Genomic DNA, 12940 nt, shown 5'->3' with positions numbered 1-12940 from the left:
TTTGCCGAACGTTCGCTTCGTTCATTCGGCATGGATTCGGCGAATATCATCTATTCGCGGTGATCGAAATTAACTTGTACGGTACCTCTCGGGAAGTTTCGGTCTCAAAAATCATTTGACGGTTTTCATCGTTTGGTTCGAAAACAGTATACGCGCCTTCGTTTATAATGTCTTGTGAATCATTTTTCGACGATATGTGTTGTAGCGAATTGAGGCATGTCGAATTTTACATCGTGGAATAACGGTCTACAAAATACCCAGAAATATAATCCCAGATGTTGAACACGGGCGGGGTGCCAATTGGAACCCGACACCGAATAGCTGGCGGCAACCCCGAGACGTTTATCTGGGATATTATTGAAGGGTATTTCGGTCATTCAGTGCTCAACCCTCGTTCGGTTAAGACGTGCCACCATCGACTGCCCAAGCCTCGTCAACAGGTAACTCCGCTGCCATCTTTTTTATCTTTGTATTTTTCTCATTTTTTATATTGCCAATAAATAACGGTCACATCATGTAAACACCACTGTTTCATTTCGATTTACCTCCATTCACCGAGCCACATCATTTTTACCCTAAAGTGGTGACCCCGACGTGATCTTTCGGAAAATTGGGTTTGGACTCGTGAATGGAGGGTACGTGGAACATGGTGTTTGGTATGTATTTTACGTGGCCGTTATATTTTTTTTTTTTGTTTCAAAATTTTAAATATTTTTTAATTCGATTCCTTTTCAATTGTACCTTCAAGATTCATTTTCATTTTATTCCGATTAATTTCATTATTTCCAATTCATTTTTTTAAAAATTTTTTTTTGTCAAAATTTTTATTTCACAATCTTTTGGAATATTTTTACGTCACTGCTTAATCATCAGCGTCTCGGCTAAACATTTCTTTCGGCACTATGTTTAAATCATAATGTCTTCCTTCGCTCGCCGTCTCCGTCATAATGGCAGATATTTTGATTTAAAAGGCTTTGGGCAGCTTCGGTCGGATACCGTCGTTATTTGTTTTTTATGAATTAACCTAACGTATGTGACTACGGATTAGTCACAGAGCAGCTCCAGAAGCTAGGTACCGATTGCAGTCACCGTAGACTCGTCATGTCTTCGCCGAAGTACCAGAATTGCTAACGTCTCGTCGTCGAAGAAAATAAGCTACCACGTCGTCGAACAGTCGATCCTCCCACAGCGTCGATTACGGGAGCCCTGTCTGAAGAATAGCTTGTTTTCAACGTCGTCGATGGACCACATTCAAGTGCCAAAGCGACGATGATGCAACGGTATCTGTAGGACCGGAAGATATCAACAGCCGTACCAGATCACAACCGTTTCGAACTATCATATTTTTTCAAAGCCCAGTTTACACAGCACATTTTGTTTGGTATATGTTTTTTTTTTGTATTTGATATTTTTTGCAAACATTTTTGTATTTTTGTTGAAGTAATTTTATGTAAAATTCTGGCAGGGGAGTATTGTAGCGAATTGAGGCATGTCGAATTTTACATCGTGGAATAACGGTCTACAAAATACCCAGAAATATAATCCCAGATGTTGAACACGGGCGGGGTGCCAATTGGAACCCGACACCGAATAGCTGGCGGCAACCCCGAGACGTTTATCTGGGATATTATTGAAGGGTATTTCGGTCATTCAGTGCTCAACCCTCGTTCGGTTAAGACGTGCCACCATCGACTGCCCAAGCCTCGTCAACAGGTAACTCCGCTGCCATCCTTTTTATCTTTGTATTTTTCTCATTTTTTATATTGTCAATAAATAACGGTCACATCATGTAAACACCACTGTTTCATTTCGATTTACCTCCATTCACCGAGCCACATCATTTTTACCCTAAAGTGTAGTGATCTTTTCCTAAAAAGCAATATTTATTGCTATAATAATATGTATCGCTTAAGCGTTTTTAAAAGAGTATCAAATTATTGTAAGATTGACCGGTAACATAATAAACAAAGCTATAATAAGGAAGAAAATACAAATAATATTGAAATTCCACTCATTTGAAGATTATAATAAGAATACGTCATAAAACTTTTATTTTTATACGACTTTAGTATTCTATTTATAGATTCCTAAAGAGATTTCAATCATTTACATTTCTCTAATTATTAGGAAATAATCTAAAATCATAAGAAGGTATATTCAGTCCCAAGAGAAAAGAACGTATATGTGGACATTTCACTAAGGTAGACATAATAAAACCATAAATTAAGAATGTTGCCTTTATTTGGTGGCACAAAATGTATAAATGTAATCATCGGGCAATTCGTCCGTCAAGGATAAGAGCAAGAATTATATAAACAGGTATGAATTTGTATTTACTGCATGATGTAATCTAGAAATTTTATTACTATTTTGATGGTGAAATATTTGTTAACTGTGTTTAAATGATTTTAGACACAACTGCTAAGTAGTATAAAAAAATAAAAGCTGACTAGTACAAGACAATTTGGATGGAAGAGCAAGGATATTATGCTAGTAACTTTTCATATCATAAAGTAAAAATAAACTTTCTAACAAACACATTTGAGACATATCATTGAAAGAGTAACACCTTGAAACCATAGTTATATATCTATTGTCTAAAGAATAACAAAACAGGTCAATTGAAAAGTCCCCGGCATGACACATAGATAGCGCTACTAGAATTAAATCCACATGCTTTCTAGTTAGTTCTAATCCTCAAAAGAGGCGTGTATAAATTTGACAGCAATCGGATCATTAGTTTGTGAATTACAGCATTTTGAGTGAAGCAACTTTTGCTATTGTGAAAAAAATGGTTAAAAAGGAATTTCGCGTGTTGATAAACTATTGCTTTTTGGAGGACAATAATACAGCTGAAGCAAAAACTTGGTTTGATGCCGAGTTTCCGGATACTGCCCCAGAAAAATCAACCATCAAGGATTCGTATGTTAAGTTTAGATGTGGTGAAAGGAGCACCGAAGAGGGTGAACGCAATGGACGCCCAAAAGAGGTTGTTACCGACGAAAACATTAAAAAAATTCAGAAAATAATTTTGAATGACCGTAAATTGAAATTGAATGAAATAGCAAACACTCTAAAGATATCAACTGAACGTGTACATCATATCAGTCACGAATATTTAAGCATGAGAAACAGCTGTGCAAAGTTGGTGTCGCGGGAGCTCACTCTTGACCAAAAACAACGACGAGTCGATGATTCGGAGCAATGTTTGAAGATGATCAAGCGTAATAAACCCGAATTTTTGCGTCGATATGTGACTATGGATGAAACAGGGCTCCATCATGTCACTTCAAAGTCCAATCGACAGTCATCCAAGTGGACTGCACACGATGAACCCGCTCCAAAGCGTGGAAAATCGCAACAGTCGGCTGACAAGGTTATGGGGCCTGTGTTTTGGGATGCTCGTGAAATAATTTTAAATGACTACCTTGAAAAAGAATGTACCATCAACAGAGACTATTACATAGCGTTATTGGACCGTTTGAAGTACGAAATCATCAAAAAACTGCCGCAATTGAACAAAAAGTAAGCAAGACAATACACCGTGTAACATGGTAGCGAAAACGATGGCAAAACTCAATGAACTGTGCTTCGAATTGCTTCCTAATCCAATGTATTCTCCAGATCTGGCCGCCAGAGACTATTCTCAGTTCTCAGATCTCAAAGGAATACCCACTGGGAAGAATTTTTTGTCGAATGTAGAGGTGCTAGCCGAAATTGAGGCCTATTTAAAGCAAAGTTCAAATCGTGCTACAAAAATGGTATCAAAAAGTTGGAGGGTCACTATAATTAGTGTATCACCTTTGAAGGGAATTACGTTGAATACAAAAAAACTAATTTTGCCAAAAAAATGTGTTTTACTATGACTTTTCAAACCGGGGACTGTTCAATTGACCAGTTAGGTAAGTGACTCTTTTCTAAAATATCTGTGTTTAATAAGTTTTACTTTATATTTTAGTTTGAAAATATCGTAGTCTTTTTGGAAACAAGCGAAAAACCGATTGTTAAGTATAGCGCGGCTAACGGGTGGTTATTTTTACATATTGATGGGTTGGTTACATTTTAAAATGTTTGCATTGTTCTATGAATTAAATTAAATTAGTGGTAATATGACATTATTGTATCTTTTCAATTGCTATTTCTATTATTTGCATAACTTTCATATATGCTCCGAATAATGATATATTGGAAATAATGTTCAACAACCCTTGACAAACTCAATATATTTATGTTTGTGAACATTATTTTATGTGAGATTGTTATTACGAATATTTTCTTTCACCAGTTGTGAGATATTTTTTCATATTATTTGACTTGACTATATAAGTTTTGTACTATGAAAAAATAAGAAAAACAACTCATATTTTTATGACTCGTTTTTTTAATTACCAAATAGAAATCAAAGTTAAATATCATTTCAGATTTCATAATACGGTTCTTGAAAATAAAACATAAATATTTTAATTTTTGATGTTTTTATGAGGTTTTTATATAATCTTATGTATTATTTTTAATCATTAACAAAAATTAGACGCATATTTATCATTCAAAAACATCTTTATAGTAATAATTAAATTACAAGGAGAAACAGGTTTATTTTCTCGAAATCAAAACCTATGTCCATAGAAAACTGTGATTTCCCTCAAATGTTTCCTACCATCTATCAAATTTGTTGGTGTCATCCGCGGGTCCCAGAACAACGTCCTGTTCATAGCCAAGCGCTGAAAGTCATACGACGAACATTGGAACTAAGCAAAGTGCATGCATACTACGACTTTGAACAAATTTTGCAACCTCTTCGGCACGTATGTTCGTCGAATTCAGTTCGGCTTATGCGAATTTTCTATTTTTTCACGAAATTCGCTCCGAATGCTCAGATCTGTGCCCACCATACGAAAACGTTAAAAATCAACAACCCATCAAATTCTAATAGTCTAATAGAGTTCCGAAAGTTCTTAAATACTTTTTGAGGACCGTCTACAAATTTGGTTTCGCTACACCATTAATTACACATTACGCTTAAAAATTTATTTATTATAAAGAAATACACAATCGTCTTAATAAAAAAAATACTAGAAAAGATTTATAAACTTAATGTTAATTAGAAAACAATGACTTATTCCGCTTAATGCCCTAATCACAAATCTATACAGCATTAATTAGCATAAAGGTAGCTGAATTTCGTTGATAAAATATAATTAAATGTATAATGGTTGAAGTTATTTCAATGGCTTATTTTAATTTTCTCATGTCCCCATTCTTGAAGTCCACATATTGCAATCTCAATAGAAATTAACGGATTAACGAGGCATTCAGTAAATAATAGTTTCAACACTGGAGGTAATCTTGTTTAAAAACATTTTTTTCATTTAATTTTTTTTATATATATATTTTAAAGTCTCCTTTTACCAACTATAAATTTTTCTGGACTAAGTCTAAGTTTAACGTGGGCTCCGAACCACGCTCTTCAGCATTAAGCCTACCGACTGGCGAGTGACCAACTTTAGAAATCAGCCCAGAAGACAACCGGTTTTACCCAGCCAGGTTACTGGCGTGACTGGGATCATTTTCCTTGTCGGATTTTACGCTCTTACCTAGAACATTCACAAATGTCAAACAATCACAAACATAAATTTACGACCATGCCTCAGCAGGATTCGAACCCGCGGCTATCGCAACAGTAGGACCGCCCATCGCCTATACCACTGCGCCACCAAGCCGGCTTTTAAAAATTTTTATTGTTCAACAGTCTAATCGCGTTGTTCCAAATGTTAAACAAATACGTGCTAAAGTAGTCATACGTTGTTAATTTAACATGTTTACTTACAAAATATAATTGTTAAATATACCGTTAATTGGTTAAAATTAGTGTTGGGAACAATCGACTGAAATAGACTATCGACTGTTTAGTAATTAACTACTTTTTACTATCGACTGTTTCAGTCGCTATTTTTGGTTCGACTGTTTTTACTAGTGACTGTTTTCAGTCGCTATTTTCGACTGATTTCATTATTGTTTACTATTGACTGTTTTAGTCGTTTACTTTTAGTTACTATTTTCGGCTCTACTAGTTCATTCGACTGATTTTTAACAATGTGGCTATGTCGTCCTAGCCGCGCCCTTGAAAGTAATGCCCCGAATTTATGCTTATATAGATTTATATGTAATATATGTTGTTTTATGTTTTTTTTTTGTAGATTGTGCTTGTGAATAACTAGATATTGTAAATTAATATAGCAGCATTTTGGAACGCTATTTTTCGAGGGCAAGAAAATAAAATTGTAAATGATAAATAGTAAGATACTTTTGACTGGCATAATAGGTAATACTTTGGGCTGGGATAAACTTTCATGATTTTTGTCCAAGCCCTTTGTTTGTCAAAACTTTTTTACTAAAATCTTGAAAACTAAAATTAGGTTTGAAAAATTGCATCGATTCCAAAAGATTTGAAGAATTTTTTACAATAGCAGTTGTTAAATTTCTTTTAAAAATATTAACGGTAAAGAGGTGAATAAAGTATATTAAATATTTGTAATAAATACATTTTCTGATAGGAAAACTTCACTTTACTATTCAACAATTTATTTTGATGGCTATTAAGAAGAGCACCACAGTTTTTATTTGTCGACGAATGGACTATCTTAACAGAATGTGTCCTACTTTTAAAGCTCATTGAAATAATGACCACCGAGTTATCTGGTGAAATATATTCCACAATGTTTTTAATTAACCGTTAATAAGAGGACTGTAACATTCCATCAAATTCAAGATTTTAACAACTGAATGGGGGAAAAAATGACAAAATTGTCTGTTAGATGTCGTCAATAAAAACAGGCAATTTTAAAAATAAACACGATATGCGGGAAACCCACACTTTTAGATCCTAGATTTAAAAAAGCCGAGGCGATACAAAATGTTATCACAAAAGAGGTATCTTCCATTCTAAATAAAAATACAAATATAGTTCCACAACTCGAAATTCAAGACACAACTAATGACCAAAAATGTATTGACATCTGGAGATATTTTATAAATATGGCTAGAATGAAAGAAGTAATTACTCCAAGTAGTGCAGCAACTTTACATATTAATCAGTATTTGGAAATGCCATTTATTGGGCGTTTAGAGAAACCATTAGATTTTTAGCAAGCCTATAAAATGATTACCTGAATATATCACTTACATATAAAATATTCCTCTATACCCGCAACATCTGTCCCCTCGGAACGAGTTTTTTTCGAAATCTGCGCAAATAATTAACGATCGAAGAAATCGCGTCACGGGAGAAAAGTTGAACATGATAATATTCCTGATCAGTAATTTAAAGATATTTACGTTCAAAAATAAATAAAACTGTTATTTAAAAGGGTCCGGTAGTTATAGTACGATCATTTTTAGGTTCGTTATGGATTAGATTTTTCAATGATTAGGTATACGTTTACATTTTATTTAGTAATTATGGTTATTGAAAATCTTTAGTTTTTAGGTTTTGTTTAAGTTGTATTGTGCTATTTATATTTATTATACTATGTTATTTAAAAATAGCAATTTAATATATTAAAACACGATAAAACTTTTGTAGTGCTATTATTCCATTCCTTTTTACAAATCCACAGAACATTCAGTATAAAAGTAATCTTACTTCCTTTAAAATTATATTATTTATTACATCTTAATAGAAATTAGTAATATTTTTTTCCTTTTCTTTTTTAAAGTTATCACGTGAATGAATATATATATATATACATCTCTGTCTCGCTTATACTACCATTGGAGAATATAAACACATTTAAAATTAACTTTTAGCATTTATCTCCGTCCTACTCACAATTTATACAGACAAGAATTCTCACATCTTCGTCTGACATCACGAATGGAAAAAACAGTCGAACCGTACATTTGACTGTTCGCTATTTCAGTCGCTATTTTTTTAACTATCGACTGTTTCGACTGTTTTACGGCTATCGACCGTTTCGACGGTTTTCAGTCGATAGTTCCCAACGTTAGTTAAAATGTATTTTAACAACACTATCAGTAGTTTAACTGAAATTTATAAATTGCTATTTTTTACAGAGATGCGTTAGAATACGCCCACCGTCAATTGTTCATATCAGAAGAGCTTGATAACCCCAACATGCGAGCTGAGTCATATTTAAACCTCGCAAGAGCTCATCAAAGATTAGGAGGACTAGAAAGGTAATATTAGAGACATTTCTATATGCAAATATTATATTTTTTACTTGAACTTTTAAGACTTATATGTTTAACAAGCAATAGCAACATAAATGTTTATATTGTTTAACATATTGCCCATCTTATTGCCATTTTATTAATTAAAGAACTTTTTTTCATTTTAGCAAACATTATTCAAAATGGTAACTCAAAGAGCTGAGAGGAAACTTTTCATTCATTCGATTTTGTTTTTTGCACAACGTTTTCTGAAACAAGTAGTGGCTAGAAAAGACCAAAATAAACAGAATAAACATAAAAAAACAATTTTAGTTTAGTAAATAAACTAGCGTTATTTGTGCGCTATTTAAATTATTCCAGTATATTACATTTTGTTTCTGCCTTACTTCACGTTTTGTTATTTTAATTGCTATAACAGAGCTGTACCGAGTAAATATTGGGAAAACGTTTTAACGAACAAAATCAATACCATATTTAAATTAATATAGTATATAAGAATGTAAGAGGATTTTTATTTATTATATTTTTTACTATTTTTTATCTCATTAAATATATTAATATATAAAATGTATCTTTATATTTATAATATAGTTTAGATCCTAGTATTACTGATCAAAATTTATTTTTCAAGAAGTTGTAATAAGCACTAAGGTTATAAGCACGAGGGTAAGGTGAAAAGATAGTATAAGGTGTGTAGATAATTTAATTTTTTTATATAATTTTATTTGATTATAACACTCCTAGTTCAGCGTTTTTGTGACATTTCTATTCATTGCCAGAGGTGAGGTTTCCCGGAAAATATTCATTTATGGGAATCTGAATATCGATATCTATAACCGATACTAATAAATAAATATATTTATGTTTGGAAACAGATAGAAGTCTGAGTCTGAGCTAACCGTCCCGTAATTCTTTCGTTTATTCGTCGGCAACCTTGTTTTTCGTACATAGATTCGTGATCTCTACGAAAGATTATTTTCTTCATTAATCCAGGTATCTTCTCGAAGGAATTTTAGCATCGAGTTAGTCAAGAATATTGCCGCACAAAATCAGTGGGATTTTCAAAGGATTAAAGAATTATTTATTCAAAGATCATCTTCGAGCAACGCGCAACCATGTTTGATTTCAGTTTCCCACCTTTGCTGTCTTTTAAAACTTTTATCAACTTGTAATAAATTTCCTTAAAGATTAATACTCTCAAAACCAAAGAAATTTATAGCCTATCGATATACAGGTTTATCAATTTTAGTAAAGAAATATAAACTAAAACTTGAGATAACATACTAATTGAGTAAAAAATGATATGGTTGGTAGAATGACATAGATAAAATTAAGACAAAAGAATAGAATGAAACATGTATTTATTGAGAATGTTTCAACAATACAATGACTTATTGTTCACTGAACGTTGCAAAAGTTGCAATTAATATCTAGGGCTTCTTACTAAATATCTCGATGACAATCAATTGAAAAATAGAACGAAAATTCTAATACCGTTAAATTCTGTGGAACAAAAATCTTATAAAACAATATTTGAAATATTTAGTTAGCTTGCTAATCGGTTTATATCAATTATTTATTTTGTTTTAGAGCCCTGGCCTATGCAAGACACTCTCTATACAACGAGTGCGAATTGTGTACTACAGCTGGTCACGTCCATCTCACAGTAGGCTCAGTTTACTTAGAATTAGCTGGTTTTAATAAAGCCCTGGATAGTTTTCAACATGCCCATAGGATAGCACAAGCCGTTCACGATCCAGCTCTTGAATTACAGGTAATTTCGACTAACAAATTTACATTATTTCTAGCAAAATACTTTTTTTAGTATTAATACTTTTACTTAATGCATTTGTTAATTGCTAAATAATCTATGAAAACCGCTCTTCAATGCGAGTTTATAAAAACAATAAGATAAGTGTTAATAATACAGCTCAGGACTAGAACCTCTATACAGATGTTCATTTGGTATTGCGCAGTGGGCCATAATTGTTATTTAAACGTTACAACATAAAGTGCTTTATCCACAAGCAATATGCTAAAAGTGCAATATAAAAAACAATACCTAGAAATCCTAGATTACCCAGATATCGGTAAACAATTGGACCAACAAATAGTTAATTTAATAATGAATCTGTTGAAAGAATTACAAGCATCACTGTTATATCGAGAAATATGCTAAAAGGATAGATTCAACCCTTTAGATTTTAAAAATAACATCGAAAAATATTATGAGACAAGCGAAGAAAAGATAGAAGCCTGGAAGGCAAAAGCCATTCATGGCAGGTGTATGGCAGCATCGAACTTCTGGTTGGTATCCGGAAGGATGCATACGAAAACGGAGAGTAATCTGCAGGTGATATGAGATCAAGTATCTTACTCGTAAAAGCAATGTTTTATTATCGTAAAGCGCTAAACAAATTTGTAATTCTATAAAAAAAATAACGCAATACTTCTAAATTTGAAACAACCATTCACATTCTTTCAAATACTATTAACAATTTCTTCAAAAGTATTGAATACTATATATAATATACTATATATGAAATACGTACTATAAGATATCGTACCTATTTCACTCCACATAATTGCGGTGTTCTTTGTTGAAACAAATAATACACAGATGAGGTATTATCGTGAGATGTAACAACGTTCTCATTCACATTGACTTGTGGCATATATATTAGTTTGGTCGACAATGAATATAAACGTAATTTTTTTCATTAATCTCTTAGAAATCTACCCCTGTACAATAACTATACTATGACATAACTATGATTTTCGTTATACAAAATAACCAACATATACTGATATGTAGAAAATCACTTCACTAAATGATCTGCTGAAAAAAACTTATAATCTAAATCATATTCTAGAGACTATTTTAACTTATTCTAAAGTCTAACCTAACTTGCTCAAAAGACTATTCTAACGTATTCTAGAGATTATTATATCTCACTCTATGTGTCTATTAATAAATTCGTATGGGATTGGGATGCACTAACATCTTTAGGTTCAAGGGGATATCGCGCTGAACTAGTTTGTTGGAGACGTAATATAGGGCATCTTGATGTATCGTAATATAGATGACTTGCAACACTTTATTCTAGAACTCCTGAAAGATAGCTATGTTTGATTTGCTAGTAGTACCCTACAGTTCAATATCATAGGTCCACATTTGACTTATACAGTAAAACCTTGCTATCTAAGGAAAATTTAGATTGACGCCAATACTGAATCAGCCAATATTTTACGTTTTGTCACTATGTTTTTTCCATGTTAAGCGTCAATCAAAATGCATTCCCAGATATTTAATATTATCTGCTTGCCGGCGTTCATACTTATTCATTTTTACTGGGGGACAATTTACTTTGATACTCTATATTTTCAACCACAATTTGGACTTTATTTAGATGAAGTTAAAGGTGTGCAAAATAAAACCCAAGAGATTCCTCAACAATTACAAGCTGTGACAGATTTTTATTAACTCCTGGTTCTTTCGTGAATGGGATAAGAATGGGCTGTTAACTTTGTGGAAATTTCCATTCAGAAACCGTCAATATTTCTGCGCGCAATTGGAGTTTTATCATCTTCTGAATAACAAGATGCTTCTTCTTCATCGTTATCACAATTCATCACTACGTCAATATCACATTCATTAAATTTCATTTATTTCGCTATCAGTAAAATGAATGATTAGCTCTCCTCATTGATCTCAGAGGCGTCTTCTTCGGCACCTATATCGTCACTTTCTAAACGAGAAAATTTACAGTGTAACACAATGTTTCATTTATAGGGAATAATAGCAGATATCCTCGAAGTCCGAATTATTCAAGATATCAAAGAGTTCCTCGTTTGTGAGTGGTTGCTTTGGGCCCGACTTTCGATACCATGACATGTTTTTAAACTCACAATATGTAAACAAACCAACAATTACAACTATCAAAAATTTGCTGAGTTATACCGCGCCGGGCCAGCTCGGTCATTACGACGGAGACACACTTCCTCTATTTTTTTAGCAAAAAATACTATAAAAATCGCTCTGGCAATCAACGCTCAACGATAAAAAATGTACAAAGAATAGACAAGATAATATGAACATCATACAATATAGTGTATATTGTTGCATGTTGGTAACACTGCATCCGTATAAATAAAACCTTGCATATGTATGGCTCAGTTTACATACGCAGTCTTGTTCTGTGATGGTTAAAATAAGCGATCGGCGAAATGTGTAATCTCTCAGGCTTCGAAAGTGGCCTCTGTGATGAAAACAGCTGAATTGTTTAAGGTTTCACAGGCAACAGTATCCACAGTAATGACTGCACACACAAAACATAGTAAAACATCATCGGCGAAGATTGGATTGGGAAAAAGGATTGAAATTTATTAAAATATCGAGATGTAGAGGAGCACTTAAAGAAACAGTAAACAAAGAGTTTAATTAGTTCATTAATTCATTAGTAAAATTTGTTATGGTTTTGTTGAGGTACGGCTATACCAGTATATGCTGTAATATTCTATTTAATAACATAATAATCTATTTAAGCAGGCCAGTTGGCGCAATGGTAAAGGCGACAAGGATAGCCCCGGTTTCGAAAATTTATGTTTGTGATTGTCCTTAGGAAATATTAAGACCGGATGTCTTCTGGGATGATTTACAAGTTGATCACTTGTAGTTGGTAGGCTTAAAGCCGAGGATCGTGGTTCGAAGCCCATGTGAAAGAGTAGGTCTGGTCCACATAAACCCCAG

The 12940-nt window shown here is 33.0% G+C and overlaps 1 protein-coding gene across 1 annotated transcript in view; it reads left to right on the top strand.

The window, feature by feature from the left end:
- The window catches only part of LOC143193124 (43 kDa receptor-associated protein of the synapse homolog), a 138333-nt gene that overhangs the window by 92944 nt on the left and 32449 nt on the right, over positions 1 to 12940 (top strand). The window contains exons 4-5 of the mRNA XM_076399096.1: positions 8074 to 8196; positions 9781 to 9964. Coding sequence (XP_076255211.1) covers positions 8074 to 8196; positions 9781 to 9964 — 307 coding nt within the window. The remainder of the gene's footprint in view (positions 1 to 8073; positions 8197 to 9780; positions 9965 to 12940) is intronic.

The sequence above is a fragment of the Rhynchophorus ferrugineus genome, unplaced genomic scaffold (genome assembly GCF_030347505.1).
Source record: "Rhynchophorus ferrugineus isolate W39M unplaced genomic scaffold, kcgeb_rfMv2 rfM3, whole genome shotgun sequence".
NCBI lineage: Eukaryota > Metazoa > Arthropoda > Insecta > Coleoptera > Curculionidae > Rhynchophorus > Rhynchophorus ferrugineus.
The sequence above is the reverse complement of the archived record's forward strand: the minus strand, read 5'-3'. Positions and strand labels throughout refer to the sequence as shown.